The following is a 17,549-nucleotide window of genomic DNA, read 5'->3' as shown; positions in this document are numbered from 1 at the left end:
CATTGAAAAGCAGCAAGAGAACTGAATTCACATTATCAGAATGTCCACAATGTTGCAGGGCAGTTTATACTCTGTAACGTCTTTGCTTCTAATCGTCTCTGTTTCTCTTGTGATTTCACCACCAGCCCACTATCCCTGAGGTTCAGATGGATTGAGATGTTCTGGAGCAGCTGTGTGTTTCAATGCTGAGCACTATATTTGCATTCTCTATCTTCCCCCTTTGCTCTATCCATTGTTCTTGAGTTAGACTTGATCTTATCCATGTATACGGTATAACTGATCAACTCAGCGGGACTGGAGCAACTCAGCGGGACAGGAAGCAATGTCTGGAGAGAAGGAATGGGTGACGTTTTGGGTCGACACCTTCCTGCTAAGTTACTCCAGCATTTTGTGTCTTATCTTTGGTGTAAACCAACATCTGCAGTTCCATCCTACACCTGGAATACTGTGTACAGTTCTGGTCACCTTATATAGTGGTACTGGAGGTGGTTCAAAGGGGGTTTCCCGAGCTAATACCCGAGATGAGAGGATTGTAGGGGGGGGGGGGGGGGGGGGGGGGGGGGGGGGGGAGATGGGGCGGGAGTTCCTTTCTTCTTCACGCCCCCCCATCCACACATCAGTCTGAAGAAGGGTCTCAACCCGAAACGTCACCTATTCCTTCGCTCCATAGATGCTGCCTCACCCACAAAGTAGATTCAATGGTAACTTTCCAAAGGGTATTGAATGTAAATCTGAACAGAGGAAATCTACAAGATAGTGTGTGGGAATACTTAGATTGTGTTTACAAAATTGACAGAGACACAATGGATAAATGGCCTTATTCTGTGCTGTACAACCTTACGATTCAGATTGGTGAAAAAGGTGGGTGAGGGGGTATTGAGGATGAGTCCCAAGATGAAACATTAAGAGAGCCGAGGAGAATTCTCTGAGGGTTTCAACGCCACTGGAGGAGTGTTAACCACCGTTATGAGATTTACTCATGTACCAACAATAAATATCAATACTTACATATTCTTTGACGTTCTTTGTCTTTACAGCCTTGTAGGAAGAATACGCTGGGTAAAGTGTGCCAAAAATCAGCCTGAAAAAGAGAAAGTCCATTACAATAATGCACATCGTACGTCACTGACGTATTAGTGGAAGAGGGAAACTGACATGATGATTTGTCTCCCTGGTGTTGCAGATCCCAAATGTTGGCTGTGACTCAATGATAGCCCTCTTGCCTTTAAACGGACTGCTTCAGGTCCTTATTCATAAGTTCTAGAAGCAGAATTAGGCTATTGGCCCCATCAAGTCATCTCCGCCATTCAATCATGGCTGATCTATCTTTTCCTCTCAACCCCATTCTCCTGCCTTCTCCCCGTAACCGCCTTCTCCCCATAACCCCTGACAGCCGTACTAATCTTATTGAAAGATGTGTAAGACCGTGGGATGTACTGTCATTCAGATAAGACACAAAACTGTGGCCTAATCTGCCTTCACAGTAATAGATGAAACATCCCTTGATACAACTTTGATTGATTGAATTGAAAGGGAAAACATGAAAACACAGCTTTCAGCCCACCGAGCACATGCCGACCTGTTCACATGTGTTTACATTTTTAGGTTTAGATTTAGAATTTGTCATTTAGTGCAGAAATAGGCCCAACGAGTCCGCGCCAACCAGCGATCACACCGCACGTTATCCAACACACTAGGGACAATTTACAATTTTTACCAAAGCCAATTAACCTACAAACCTGTACGTCTTGGTAGTGTGGGAGGAAACCAGAACACCCGGAGAAAACCTACGTGGTCACAGGGAGAACGTACAAACTCCGAGCAGGCAGCATCCATAGTCAAGATCAAACCCGGGTCTCTGGCACTGTAAGGCAGCAACTCTACCACTGTGCCACCCTATTAATTCTACGTAATCGATGTAATCAATGTAATTACATGAGTTCTATGTAATCCCACTTTCACATCCTCTCCATACAGACTGGGGGCAATTTACAGAGGCAAATGAACCTGAAATTTACGGAGGGAAATGAACCTACAAACATAGACATAGAGAAAGACACAAAGTGCTGGAGTAACCCAATGGGTCAGACAGCATCTCTGGACGACCTGGATAGGTAATGTTTCAGGTGGGGACCTACAAAACTGCATGTCTTTGGGAGATTTCAGAAGGTGGGGGGTTTCAGAAGAACTCAGAGAAGATCCACAGGGTCACAGAGAGAACATGCAAACTCCACAAAGACTGCACCCGAGGCAAGGATCAAACCTGGGTCTCTGCCGCTGTATCGCACTACAAGATGATTGCTTCAAGCCGTACATGGTTTTCAGGGGGATTGATAGGATAGGTATGGAAAGACTGTCTCCAGAGAGGCTCGGGCTATGTGGCATCATCTCAGGATAAGTGATTGGCCATTTACAAATGATATGAAAAGAAAATGGTTTCCACAGAGAGGTGAAGTAATCATTGTAATTCTCTATCTCAGAGGGCTGCAGATGTGCAAGTCTGAGATCAATAAGCTTTCAGGCACTTAAGGGAACTAGAGGATTACAGGATCAGTCAGGAAAGTCGATAAGGCCTGAGATACAGCACAGGGACTTTGAAGGGTTACATGGCCTATTCATGCTCCTAATTCTTATGTTGTTTCATTTTCAATCCCACCAAGCTTTATAATACAAATGATCAGGTCCCCACTGCATTGCTACATGTTGCTGTGTGGAAATTGGCCACGTTAGACAATAATTACACTTCAAACGTATTAATTGCTGGCAACATACTCTGGGACTCCCAGGGACCCTGGGAAGCTTTATGTAAATGCAAGCTTTTCTTTGGGCTTGCGATAGGATTGTATCAAGTGGCTGCGATCAAGAAACTCAGAGCCAGCCATGGTTTCAACTCGGGTAGACAATTCATTTTTACAGAGACAAAGCAGTGAAAGACTATGGCCGTACAGTACATGGGTTTTAAAGAGGAGGATATAGATTTCACTGTATATCTGTACACGTGATAATAAAGAACCATTGAAAGGGGTAGCAAATCTCTGATGGCTAGAAAAGTTGGGATAATCCCATTGAGTTTGAGGTTTAAAACCATTATGAAAGCGTTCAGGAATGAGTGGGCTGGTTAAGCTGTTACAGAAGCACACTGAATGGTTCTTCGGAGGAGAGATCCAGGAGCTGGGGTGACCATGCACCCATCCACAGAGAGCATATTAACGTATGGCATCTCTGTGTGGTATCTCAGCTGCACGGAGGCGGAGAGGAGAGCTCTTCAGCGCGTCGTCCACAGAGCGCAGGAGATCATTGGGACACAGCTACCAGCCTTGGAGGGCATCTACCACACACGGTGCCTCAGGAAGGCCGTCAGCATCCACAAAGACTCCTCATACCCTTGTAACGGACTGTTCAAACTACTTCCCTCCGGCAGACGTTACAAGGCCTTCTACGTCCCTCCGGCAGACGTTACAAGGCCTTGACATCGGATGGAAGCTGCATACCAAATCTCGTTGCACTTATGTGCAATGACAATAAAATATATTATTATTATTATTATCAGCGGGTCGACAGTGGAGAGAATCAACAGCTTCACCATCCTCAGCATACACATCTCCCGATGATCTGACCCGGGCCCAGCACATTGATGCAACAAAAAAGAAAACTCATCAATGCTTTTACTTCCTCAAACGTTTGAGGAGGTAAAGTAAGCCACCGATACTGTATCAAACTTCTGGAGGCTTGTGGCAGAGTGAATACTGACTGGTTGCAACGCAGCCTGGTTCGGTAATTCAAATGCTCAAGGGCGAAGATGGCTGCAGAAAGTGGTGGACATTACCCATCACAGATCCATCCCCACCACTGAAGGCATCTACAGAATGTAATGCTTCAAGAGAGCAGCTACTACAATGAAGGACCCCCCCACCATGGCCACACATTGTTCGCTTCTACCATAGATTCATGGAGCTATAGATCATGGAAACAGGCCCTTTGGCCCAGCTTGTCACTGGGTTAGTCCAATTTGCCCACATGCCTCTAAACCCTTCCTATCCATATATCTGTTCAAATGTCTTTGTACCCGCTTCTATAGCTTCCTCCAGCAGCTTGTTCCAGACCATCTGAGTGCAAAGGTTGTTTCTGAGGACCCTCTTAAATCTCTTCCCTCTCACCACAAACTCTAGTCGTAGAAACCTCTATCCTAGGAGAGACACATTCACTTGATCCACAACCTTCATGATCTTGAAGGTCAGTAAGGTCATAACTCAGCCTCCTAGGTTCCAAAGAAAAAAGTCCCAGACTATACAACCTCTCCCTATAACACAGAATGTAGAAATAAGGAACTGCATGTGCTGGTTTACAAAAAAAACACACAAAATGGTGGGGTAACTCAGCAGGTCAAGCAGCATCAATGGAGAACATGGATAGGTAACGTTTTGGGTCAGGCCCCTTCTTCAGACTCAGAGGACCTGCTGAGCTACACCAGCATTGTATCTTTTCCCCCTACAACACAAGCTCATCTGCCCAGGTAACATCCTGGTGAACCTCATCTATGCTCTTTCAAACTGATTGATATCATTCCTATATCTCAAAGAGGTTCACAAGCCTGGTGAATAAATTCACCTGTTTCTGTCTTCAAAGGACCCACATTTGGCTTAACTAATATGTTCCTCTTCACATACCTAAATAAGCTTTTACTATCCTCCCTTATATTCTTGGCTAGCTTACCTTCGTACCTGATCTTTTCTCCCTGTATTGCCTTTTTAGTTACCCTCTATTATTCTTTAAAAGTTACCCAATCCTCTGTCTTCCCGCTCATCTTTGCTATGCTATACATCTTCTCTTTTATTTTTATACTGTCCTTGACTTCCCTTGTCAGCCACTGTCGCCCCTTACACCCCTTAGAACCTTTCTTCCTCTTTGGAATGAAATGATCCAGCACCTTCTGGATTATTCCCAGAAATTCTTGCCATTGCTGTTCCACCATCATCCCTGCTGGGGTCCTTTTCCAGTCCACTTTGGCCAGTTCCTCGGGTCTAAGGGTAGAGTTGATCTTAATGTGTTGTTCTGCGGATGGAGATAGTCTGGGAATGGTGTTGGGCTGATGATGAAGTGGGGTCTGAAGGTGGATTTTATCTCAGGATGGAGTTGATCTGAGGATGGAGTTAGAGTTGGTCTGATGGAGTGGTCTGATGGTTGGGGTGTGTGTCTGAGGATGGAGTGGGGTCGCAGAATAGAATTGGTCGAGGGTAGAGTTGGTCTGATAGTGGAATAGGGTCCGAGGATGGAGTTTCATCAGTTCATAAGTTCTTGCGTTCATAAGTGATAGGAGCATAATTAGGCCACTTAGCCCATCAAGTCTACTCCGCCATTCAATCATGGCTGATCTATGTCTCCCTCTTAACCCTATTCTCCTGCTGTCTCCCTATAACCACTGACAAGCGTACTAATCAAGAATCTATCTCTGCCTTTAAAATATCCATTGACGGCCTCCACACCCTTCTGTGGCAATGCATTCCACAGATTCACCACCCTCTGACTAAAACAGTTCCTCCTTATCTCCTTCCTAAAGGAACGTATTTTAATTCTGAGGCTATGACATCTGGTCCTAGACTCTCCCATTAGTGAAAACATCCTGTCCATATCCACTCTATCCAGTTTGTATTAGGGTGGAGGTCTGAGGATGGAGTGGGTCTGAGGGTGGAGTGGGGTCTGAGGATGGAGGTCTGAGGATGGAGTGTGGTCTGAGGGTGGAGTGGGGTCTGAGGTGGAGTGGGTCTAAGGGTGGAGTGTGGTCTGAGGGTGGAGTGTGGTCTAAGGGTGGAGTGTGGTCTGAGGGTGGAGTGTGGTCTGAGGGTGGAGTGTGGTCTGGGTCTGAGGGTGGAGTGGGTCTGAGGGTGGAGTGGGGTCTGAGGGGTGGAGTTGGTATGAGGATGGAGTGGGGTATGAGGAGGGTGGGGTCTGAGGGTGGAGTGGGGTCTGAGGGTGGAGTGGGGTCTGAGGGTGGAGTGGGTCTGAGGGTGGAGTGGGTCTGAGGGTGGAGTGGGTCTGAGGGTGGAGTGGGGTCTGAGGGTGGAGTGTGGTCTGAGGGTGGAGTGGGGTCTGAGGGTGGAGTGGGGTCTGAGGGTGGAGTGGGTCTGAGGGTGGAGTGGGTCTAAGGGTGGAGTGGGTCTGAGGGTGGAGTGTGGTCTGAGGGTGGAGTGGGGTCTGAGGGTGGAGTTGGCCTGAGGGTGGAGTGGGGTCTGAGGGTGGAGTGGGGTCTGAGGGTGGAGTTGGCCTCAGGGTGGAGTGGGGTCTGAGGGTGGAGTGGGGTCTGAGGGTGGAGTGGGGTCTGAGGGTGGAGTTGGCCTGAGGATGAAGTTGGGGTCTGAGGATGGAGTGGGGTCTGAGGGTGGAGTTGGTATGAGGATGGTGGGGTCTGAGGGTGGAGTCGGTCCTAGGATGGAGTCAGTCTAAGGGTGGAGTGGGGTACAAAGGTGGAGTCGGTCTGAGGGTGGAGTGGGGTACAAGGGTGGAGTGGGGTACAAGGGTGGAGTGGGGTACAAGGGTGGAGTGGGGTACAAGGGTGGAGCTGGCATGAGGGTGGAGTGGTGTTTGAGAGTGGAGCGGGGTTTGAGGGTGGAGTCGGTGCGAGGGGGAGTCAGTCCGAGAGTGGAGTGGGGTCTGAGGGTAGAGGATCATTCTGAGGGTGAAGGTTGGGTCTAACAATGGAGTTGGTCTGATGGTGAAGGATAGGCCTGAGGATTGAGTTGGGTGTGAGGAGGGACTGGGATCTGTGGTGCTGCAATCTCTGGATGAGGAATCTGGTCTGTCTACTGAGATCATTTACAATACAGCGATGGTCCATTCAATGTCAGACCTGCACAAGCCTGAGGTCAGTTTCTTCTGCATATATAAATGAGATCGGCTTCGTTAACTTACAATTAAACAAAACCAGAATTGGAGCTTTTCATACCTATACTGTTATTTTAGCATGATGGTCGCATTCCGAAAACTAACATAATAACATGACATCAGTGAAGGAATATCTAATGTGTAGGAAGGAACTGCAGATGCTGGTTTACACCGAAGATAGAGCAACTCAGTGGGACAAGTAGCCGGACAGATGCTGCTTGTCCCACGGAGTTACTCAAAGAATATTTAATAATACACTACTCATCTTGGTGAGACCACACCTGGAGTATTGCGTACAGTTTTGGTCTCCTAATCTGAGGAAGGACATTATTGCCATAGAGGGAGTGCAGAGAAGGTTCACCAGACTGATTCCTGGGATGTCAGGACTGTCTTATGAAGGACTGGATAGACTTGGTTTATACTCTCTAGAATTTAGGAGATTGAGAGGGGATCTTATAGAAAAACTTACAAAATTCTTAAGGGGTTGGACAGGCTAGATGCAGGAAGATTGTTCCCGATGTTGGGGAAGTCCAGGACAAGGGGTCACAGCTTAAGGATAAGGGGGGAAATCCTTTAAAACCGAGATGAGAAGAACTTTTTTCACACAGAGAGTGGTGAAAGGGTCTGGAACTCTCTGCCACAGAGGGTAGTTGAGGCCAGTTCATTGGCTATATATTTAAGAGGGAGTTAGATGTGGCCCTTGTGGCTAAGGGGATCAGGGGGTCAGGTACGGGATACTGAGTTGGATGATCAGCCATGATCATATTGAATGGCGGTGCAGGCTCGAAAGGGCCGAATGGCCTTACTCCTGCACCTAATTTCTATGTTTCTATGTTTCTATGATCTTAAGTTAAAAATGGTTAAATTCTCAGGCAGGAATAACTTCTCAATAGGAATGGGTGACCTTTCGGGTCAAGACCCTTCTTCAGTTTGTAGAAGGGTCTCGACCTGAAACGTCACCCTTTCCTTCTATCCAGAGACGCTGCCTGAGTTACTCCAGCATTTTCTGTCTATCTTCGGTTTAAACCAGCATCTGCGGTTCCTCCGTACACACAACATCTTAACAGTTGCAGTTACTTTGTATGGCATTGTTAAATGCTGTTTACTCGGGCACTTAGCTTTGCTGAAGATGCAGTGTAATTAGATTGGATTTGGTCCGGGCTACTAATCAGGCAGATTAGATTTTGCTGATCATCATATGATAGTCCTGATGTTCAGTTTTATTTCAGATTAAATTACAGCCAACAAATTCACTCTCAACAATAGGCCTTTGTCGATACACTATTGACAAGGTCCTGCATGGTAGACTAGTCTGGAATGTTAGGTCACGTGGAATCCAAGATGATTCAACTGATTGGATTCAAAACCGACTTAGAGAAAGGGGTCATAGAGGTCATAGAAACATCCAGCACGGAAACAGGCTCTTCGGCCCAACTCGGTCATGTCGGCCAATATATCCATATCCAAGCCAACCCCATTTGCCCACATTTGGCCAATATTCTTCTAAGCTTCTCCTAAAAATGTACCCGTCTTTTAAATCCTGCTATAGTACCTACGTTAATTACCTTCATTGGTAGCTTATTTCATATACCTGCCATTCTCTGAGTGACAAAATTTGCCCCTCAGGTCCCTGTTTCCAACAAAACTGCTTTTCACTGTGCCTTGGTACACGTGACAATAAAATAAACTGTCAAATCTTTCCCCCTCATCATACCCAATGTTCTTGATTCCCTTACTATGGGTAAAGGTCTCTGTGCATTCACCCTATGAATTACACTCATGGTTTTGTCCATCTCTATAAGATCACCCCTTATCCTCCTGCGTTCCAAAAATAAAGACCTAGCCTGCAAACCCGCTCCATGTAGCTCAGGCCCTAGAGACCTGGCAACTTGTAAATCTGAGACAGACACAAAATGCTGGAGTAACTCAGCGGGTCAGGCAGCAGATGAGGGTCCCCACCCCTTCCCCCCCTCCCCCTCTTTTCCCCATGTCATTTACTCAGTTCCTCAGCTCTCTACATTGTATCCCTCTTGAGTTCACACCTTCCCTCGTCAACAATGGGACCACCAGGGCACCACCCTGCCCGAGGTCATTTGTGGTTGGCTCTTTGTCCTGATTTTTTCTCATCTCCAGCTCTTCACCCCACCCCTTACATTCAGTCCGAAGAAGGGTCCCGACCCAAAACGTGATGACCTATCCTTTTTCTCCAGAGATGCTGCCTGACCTGCTGTTACTCGAACACTTTGTGTCTAACCTTGGTATAAACCAGCATCTGCAGCTCTTTGCCCCTACATATAAATCTTCTCTGCACCCTTTCCAAAGTCTATATTATCTAAATGGTGGCCGATTGGGAAAGGGGGAGATGCAGCGAGACCTGGGTGTCATGGTACACCAGTCATTGAAGGTAGGCATGCAGGTGGAGCAGGCAGTAAAGAAAGCGAATGGTATGTTGGCTTTCATAGCAAAAGGATTTGAGTATAGGAGCAGGGAGGTTCTACTGCAGTTGTACAGGGTCTTGGTGAGACCACACCTGGAGTATTGCGTACAGTTTTGGTCTCCAAATCTGAGGAAGGACATTATTGCCATAGAGGGAGTGCAGAGAAGGTTCACCAGACTGATTCCTGGGATGTCAGGACTGTCTTATGAAGAAAGACTGGATAGACTTGGTTTATACTCTCTAGAATTTAGGAGATTGAGAGGGGATCTTATAGAAACTTACAAAATTCTTAAGGGGTTGGACAGGCTAGATGCAGGAAGATTGTTCCCGATGTTAGGGAAGTCCAGGACAAGGGGTCACAGCTTAAGGATAAGGGGGAAATCCTTTAAAACCGAGATGAAAAGAACTTTTTTCACACAGAGAGTGGTGAATCTCTGGAACTCTCTGCCACAGAGGGTAGTTGAGGCCAGTTCATTGGCTATATTTAAGAGGGAATTAGATGTGGCCCTTGTGGCTAAGGGGATCAGTGGGTATGGAGAGAAGGCAAGTACGGGATACTGAGTTGGATGATCAGCCATGATCATATTGAATGGCGGTGCAGGCTCGAAGGGCCGAATGGCCTACTCCTGCACCTAATTTCTATGTTTCTATGTTTCAAAGGGTAGTTGTGGAGCTCGGATGGCTATTCTGATGAGAGTCCTGTGATCAGTGGAGTCCCATAGGGGTCGACGTTGGGTCGACTCTTATTTGTCATCCACATTATCAATTTGGAAATTCCATAGTCGATAGTCGATAAATTTGCAGATGTCACCAAAATAGTTGGTACAGTGGACAATGAGGAAGGATACCTGGGTTTACAAAAGGATCCAGCTCAATTGGGAACATGGCCCAAAGAATGACAAATGTTGAGAGTAACATCGCTATTACACTGTGGACCATGCAGCAACTTTGGGATTTTCATCCCAGTCACAGCAGCTGGACCCAAGCTTAATGGGACCCAGCTGCAGGTCGTCCCCAGGTTATGCCAGGTTTCCCTTCCTGATGGCGTTCATCATCCGACGTGTTCATGTCGGAAATCAAAAAAAACGGTGAGGATCACAAAACAACATTTAGTTTAATATAAGGTAAACAAAAATGTTGGAGAAACTCAGCGGGTGAGGCAGCATCTACGGAGCGAAGGAATAGGTGACGTTTCGGGTCGAGACCCTCCTTCAGACTGATGGGGGGGGGGCAGGAAGAAGAAAGGAAGAGGCGGAGAAACTGTCCGGAGAGAGGAGGAGAACTTCTTCAAAGTAGGCATACCTTGAGGATGTTTCGCATTGGAGTAGACAAAATGTTTAAGAAGGAACTGCAGATGCTGGAAAAAACGAAGGTAGACAAAAATTGCTGGAGAAACTCAGCGGGTGAGGCAGCATCTATGGAGCGAAGGAATGGGTGACGTTTCGGGTCGAGACCCTTCTTCAGACTGATGTTTAGTTTAATTTAGTTTAGTTTAGTTTAATTTAGAGATACAGCGTGGAAACAGGCCCTTTAGCCCGCCGAGTCCATGCCAATGACGATTACCCGTATACTCATCTATCCTACACGCTAGGGACAATTTACTGGCCAATTAACCTACAAACCTACATGTCTCTAGAATGTGGGAGGAAACCGCTGCAACCTGTGAAAATGCACGCGGTCACAGAGAGAATGTACAAACCCCAAACAGGCAGCACCAATAGTGAGGATCGTACCTGGGGCTGTGAGGCAGCAACTCCACCATTGCACCACTGTGCCACCAAAGGTGTGACAGGACGGCCAACAGGTGCGGGAAGAGTGGCCAGCAGGTAGCCTCATTGATTCAGGTAGTGAGCGGGTGATTCTGATCCACGCTCCCAGCTTTGCTCGGCTCAACCAAGCCCTTGATTGTTGCGGCTTGGGGGAGTTGGGTGGGCCGGAAAGACCCACCACAACCAGCAAGTCCATCCCCATCCATCCCGCCCAAGGGGCTTGCGTAGTTTAGAAACATAGAAACATAGACAATAGGTGCAGGAGTAGAGGCCATTCGGCCCTTCGAGCCTGCACTGCCATTCAATATGATCATGGCTGATCATCCAACTCAGTATCCTGTACCTGCCTTCTCTCCATACCCCCTGATCCCCTTAGCCACAAGGGCCACATCTAACTCCCTCTTAAATATAGCCAATGAACTGGCCTCAACTACCCTCTGTGGCAGAGAATTCCAGAGATTCACCACTCTATTTTCTATCGTGATGTGCTAAGAGTGAAGAATTTGGCTGTTTTCAGCCAGCGTGTTGCTCCACGAGGGGAGGGGGATGTTGCGGCTGCGGGAGTGGCCGGTCCTCACCACATCATGGCGGGTGTCGAGGAGACGCGTGTGCCTAGAGTGGTTCTGAGTGAGCTTTTACCCGCTCCGTCGGATCTGCTCATCGGTCCCAGCCTCTGGGATATTCCTCGGGCACCGGCTCCACATAACATGAGCTGCCTTTCTGAGATGATTAGCGTGCCATTTCATGACGCGAAGAGACGCTCACTGTACAGAATGTTCCTGCACATTCTGCACCTCCTTGCCTTCGTCTCCCGACCCGACAAACCATGGCGGACGGTGTTACCACCTGAAGATGGGGAAGGTCCCCAGGGGGGGGGGGGTCCCTCTATAAGGGAGTTGTTCCCCTTTACATTGGGGACCTGGGGTGGAGAGTGTTGCACGGAGTGTCAGTAAGTCTGGCGGTCGTAACCTGGGAATGACCTGTGTAGGCATCAGGCTTTGGTTTGGGTTGGGGTTTGGTCCAGGCATATATTCCACTATAACATACCGCTTTGAGTTTGCTCGAGCCAGTACTATTATTTATACAGGTCACGAAGATTTGCTTAAAATGACCAGATGTGCCATCTCTGCTTGATTAACAGAATTACAGGTGTGATGCTGCAACTCTTATCTTCTCTGTAAATGCCTCAAAGTTAATATAGAAAAAGTTCAGACTCATATTTGGAGTGGTAGGGTTGAGTTTCACAGTTTCAGTTCAATTTTAGTTTAGTTTATTGTCACATGTAACGAGGTACAGTGAAAAGCTTTTGTTGAGTGCTATCCAGTCAGCAGAATGACAATACATGATTACAATCGATCCATTTACAGTGTATAGATACATGATAAAGGAATAACAGTTAGTGCAAGGTAAAGCCAGCAAAGTCCGATTAAGGATAGTCCGAGGGTCATGGAAGAGGTAGATAGTAGTTTAGCACTGCTCCCTGGTTGTGGTAGGATGATTCAGTTGCCTGATAACAGCTGGCAAACATCCACTTCAAGTAAAATATACAATACTAGACTAAGTGGGACCCGTTGGGTCCCAGCATCACACGGGAGGGCTGGTCACCAACGCAATATTCCACCTCTCCACCAACTCCAATATTGCTTGCCAGTGGGGAGGGGGGGGCTGTCTGTTGCGCTAGTATGGGTATTGCGGGCCGAAGGTACTGGTTTCCAGAGGGCTAGTATAGACATTGTGGGCTGAATGGATTCTGGGTCTGGCATCCAACTGTTGCAACGATTTTAAAAGCCGAGCCAAGGCAAACAATTGGGCTGCAGCCACCTGACAAGCAAAATTCATTTTGTGAAAACAAACTTTTAAAAAAGGCAAGGTAAACAATTGGGCAGCAGCCACTTTACAGCCGCATCGAGGGGACTCACCGTGGAGTAGACGTGCGTTCAGTGTTATTCGCAGCTCAGAGAGCCATGACCCTCTAGCTTCCTGAGTCTGGCAGAGACCGAGTGAGGGACTACACTTCCTGGTTTTATAGTCCCTCCCACCAGCCGCCAGCGGGGGCAGCAGAGAGAATGGCAAATTTAAAAAAAAACATTAATATCTCTCTGATTTTTCATCGATGGGAAAAATCCTCTGGTCCCTGAAGGCGGAGGGGGGCTCTGATTGAGGTGGTCAAAAATGAAGGCTGTAGGTGGCGGCATTCTCTCAGAAATCGCAGCACAGTGGGCCAAAAGCGGTCAAGATCAGACTTTTAGTAATATAGATACACATATTTTGTAGATTTTTCCCATTGATTATTACTGTACTAAATACAGAAACAAAAAACTGCAGATTCTGGTTTATATGAAAGATAGACACAAAGTACTGGAGTAACAGTAGGTCAGGCAGCTTCCCTGAGGAACATGGATACGTAACGTCTCAGGTCAGGACCCTTCTTCAGACTGTTTCTATCTATGTCCGGATGTGTGGCAAGAATCTGACAGCTGCGGCCAGTGTTTTAATCCTCTTCCATGTCCCATTGATCATGCTCTCCAACAGTCCAGAGAAGTCAACTGAATTGATGTGGTCCTACAGCAAAACACAAAGTGCTGGAGTAACTCAGCGGTTTAGTCAGCATCTGTGGAGCGAATGACTCGAAATGTCACCTGTGCGCTCCCTACACAGGTGCCGCCTGACCTGCTGAGTTACTCCGGTTCTTTGTGTTTCGCTCAAGATTCCAGCATCCATCTGCAATTCCATTAACCTCATCTGTTTACAGACTCTCTCTCTCTGGAAACCTTGTGCCTTGTTGCATACAGATATAACTATGGTTAGAAGTCATCAATCCTGAAAAAAAAACATTTTATGGATGTGGATATTAATTCCCTCATAATATTTCAAAATATGGAGGCAGAGAAATTCTATTCCATTTCGGAGCATTAAGTGCCATATCAGTGGCCCTACACACAGCGCACAGCTTCCAAAATACACAGCAGTTGCCAATAAAGATATACTTCTAGACAAGTTACAAGTACGAAGTATTGGATTTTTGGAAAGTCAAGCCAATCCTCGCGACTAATCAAGGACAAGTCGCACCTTGGCCACTCCCTCTTCTCCCCTCTCCCATCAGGCAAAAGGTTTAGAAGTGTGAAAGCGCACACCTCCAGCTTCCCAGCTGTTTATTCGGCAACTGAATCATCCCACCACAACCAGAGAGCAGTGCTGAACTACTATCTACCTCTTTGGTGACCCTCGGACTATCCTTGATCGGAGTTTGCTGGCTTTACCTTGCACCAAACGTTATTCCCTTATCGTGTATCTATACACTGTAAATGGCTCGATTGTAATAATGTGTTGTCTTTCTGCTGACTGGTTGGCACAAAACAAAAGCTTTTCACTGTACCTCAGTACACGTGACAATAAACTAAACTGAATGGCCGGAGCTTGACCGTGAATGGCAGGGCCCTGGAGAGCGTTGTAGAACAGAGGGGTCCAGGAGTGCAGGTACATATTTCCGTGGAAGTGGCATCACAGTTAGATAGGGTGGTAAAGAAAGATATCATTAAGCTGGAAAGAGTACAGGAAGGATTTACAAAGATGTTGCCAACACTCAGGGATCTGAGCTATAAGGGAGACAATGGATAGGCCAGGACTTTCTTCCTTGCAGAAGAATAAACACGTCTAGAGCACACACTTGTGTCCGACTAGTTTTTGGCTGGACTCCTGCCAGTCCCGGCCACAGCAGCTCTTTAGCATCAAAGCTGCTGAACGCCAGGGATCCCCTTAAAAAGATATCCAACGGCATCTAATGTTTAGTCTAGTCTAGTTTAGAGTCCACTACCCATTCACACTAGTTCTATAAAAACAATAGACAATAGACAATAGGTGCAGGAGTAGGCCATTCGGCCCTTTGAGCCAGCATCGCCATTCAATGTGATCATGGCTGATCATCCATAATCAGTACCCCATTCCTGCCTTCCCCCCATATCCCCTGACTCCGCTATCTTTAAGAGCCCTATCTAGCTCTCTCTTGAAAGTATTCAGAGAACCGGCCTCCACCGCACTCTGAACCAGAGAATTCCACAGACTCACAACATTCTGTGAGAAAAAGTGTTTCCTTGTCTCCATTCTAAATGGCTTGCCCCTTCTTCTTAAACTGTGGCCCCTGGTTCTGGACTCACCCAACATCGGGAACATGTTTCCAGCCTCTAGTGTGTCCAAACCCTTAACAATCATATATGTTTCAATAAGATACCCTCTCATCCTTCTAAACTCCAGAGTATACAAGCCCAGCCGCTCCATTCTCTCAGCATATAACAGTCCCGCCATCCCCGGAATTAACCTTGTAAACCTACGCTGCACTCCCTCAATAGCAAGAATGTCCTTCCTCAAATTAGGGGGCCAAAACTGCACACAATACTCCAGGTGTGGTCTCAGTAGGGCCCTGTACAACTGCAGAAGGACCCCTTTGCTCCTCCTATACACGACTCCTCTTGTTATAAAGGTCAACATGCCATTCACTTTCTTCACTGCCTGCTGTAGCTGCATGCTTACTTTCATAGACTGATGAACAGATCCCGTTGTACTTCCCATTTTCCCAACTTGACGCCATTAAGATAATAATCTGCCTTAAATGCACTTTGACATCCACTCCCTTGCACACTAGGGGCAATTTATAGAAATTAATCTACAAGCCCACGCGTCTTTGGGACATGGATGGAAACTGGAGCACAGGGTGGAATCCCACGCAGTCACAGGGAAAAAGTGCAAACTCCACACAGTCAGCACCCGAGGTCAGGATCAAACCTAGGTCTCTTGCGTCGTGAGGCAGTAGCTCTCCCAGATGCACTCTTGTGTTGGAAAGGGGCAGATCCTCTGGGGAACCTGGTATATCCATCTGGGAGTTTTCTTCAAGGCCATCCACTGCTGACCAGGAAATCCGAGTCAATGCAGCATGTGTTTGACTGCAATAGTCATGTGATAGGTAATGGCAACATGTTGGTAATGTCCAGTGGTCTTCATCATGGATATAAAGTTTCCATGTATCCAAAACCATGAGTTTGAATCCCAGCACGGTGAACAGGAAACTCGGTGGCACGGTGGCGTAGCGGTAGAGTTGCTGCCTTACAGCGCTTGCAGCGTCCGAGACCCGGGTTTGATTCCGACTAGGGGGCTGTCTGTACGGAGTTTGTACGTTCTCCCCGTGACCGCGTGGGTTTTCTCTGAGATCTTTGGTTTCCTCCCACATTCCAAAGATGTACAGGTTTGTATTTCAGCCATGATCATATTGAATGGCGGTGCAGGCTTGAAGTGCCGAATGGCCTACTCCTGCACCTATTTTCTATGTTTCTATGTAGGTTAATTGGCTGGTATAAGTGAATTGTAAATTGTAAATTGTCCCTAGGATAGTGTTAATGTGCAGGGATCGCTGGCCGGTGTGGACTCAGTGGGCCGAAGGGCCTGTTTCTGCGCTGTATCTCTAAACTAAACTAAAGGCAGTTAAATAAATCCACTGCATGTGTTTTCTCTGAGTGTTCTGGTTTCCTCCCTCACTCCAGATGTGCTGGTTTGTAGGTTAATTGTCTTCTGTAAATTGCCCCTAGTGTGTTGGGAGTGGGAAAGTTGGCTAACATTGAACTATTGTGACCATGTGATCGACGTGGACTTGGTGGGCTGAGGGGCCTATTTCCACATTGCATCTCGAAAGCTAATAAACTAAAACATGGAATTATACCTTATCCCAAGTGGTTATAGCCATGGACGTATGGGGTATCAGGGTGTGCAAAACCCCAGATGATTTACTAATGTCCTTCAGAGAGGAAATCGGCTTGTTGCCGTACATGTAACTCTAGATCCAGCAATATGCTTCACTCTTAACTATCTCTTATAGCTTTCCTTGATCTTACAGAGATGTATAAAATCATGAGAGGAATAGATGGATGAATGTAGAGTCTCTTGCCCAGAATGCGGGAATCAAGAACCAGAGGGCATAGGTTAAGGCAAAGGGGGAAATATTTAAAAGGAATCTGAGGGGTAACCTTTACACGCAAAGGGTGGTGGGTGTATGGACCGGGCTGCCAGAGGAGGCAGTTGACGTTAAGAAGCAATTAGATAGGTATATGGATAGGATAGGTTTAGAGGGATATGGGCCAGATACAGGCTAGACTAGTGTAGCTGGGACATATTGGTCGGTGCGGGCAAGTTGGGCCGTAGGGCCTGTTTCCACGCTGTAAGACTCTCTATCTCCTCACCTCAGGGCAGGGACGGAAATTGCTGTCAGAACATGGGGGGGGGGAGGGGACACAATTTCTTGGCGGCCGCGCGCGCAAGCGTACACACACGAGGCCGGTAAAACATCGGCAACTGACCTGGTTGGTGACCGACTCCGAACTCTGGCAACAGCAGCTTCGTCCGCCCCGAATCGTGGGGCTTCAATCGGCCCGTTCGCGGGGGCTATAACATCGATCGCCTCGACGCAGCAATTTGACTGC

The 17,549-nt window shown here is 47.2% G+C and overlaps 2 protein-coding genes across 3 annotated transcripts in view; one reads left to right on the top strand and one right to left on the bottom strand.

Moving 5' to 3' along the window:
• The window catches only part of ptcd3 (pentatricopeptide repeat domain 3), a 354,967-nt gene that overhangs the window by 211,757 nt on the left and 125,661 nt on the right, over window positions 1–17,549 (top strand). The gene's annotated exons all lie outside the window — the stretch shown is intronic.
• Window positions 1–17,549, bottom strand: part of reep1 (receptor accessory protein 1) — a 107,318-nt gene that overhangs the window by 67,734 nt on the left and 22,035 nt on the right. For both annotated transcript variants that reach the window (XM_055649983.1, XM_055650054.1), the window contains exon 2: window positions 1,009–1,081. In XM_055649983.1, the coding sequence (XP_055505958.1) occupies window positions 1,009–1,081 (73 nt within the window). The remainder of the gene's footprint in view (window positions 1–1,008; window positions 1,082–17,549) is intronic.

The sequence above is a fragment of the Leucoraja erinacea genome, chromosome 1, assembly GCF_028641065.1.
Source record: "Leucoraja erinacea ecotype New England chromosome 1, Leri_hhj_1, whole genome shotgun sequence".
Taxonomy (NCBI): Eukaryota; Metazoa; Chordata; class Chondrichthyes; order Rajiformes; family Rajidae; genus Leucoraja; species Leucoraja erinaceus.
Note: the sequence above shows the minus strand (reverse complement) of the source record. Positions and strands in the feature narration are given on the sequence as shown.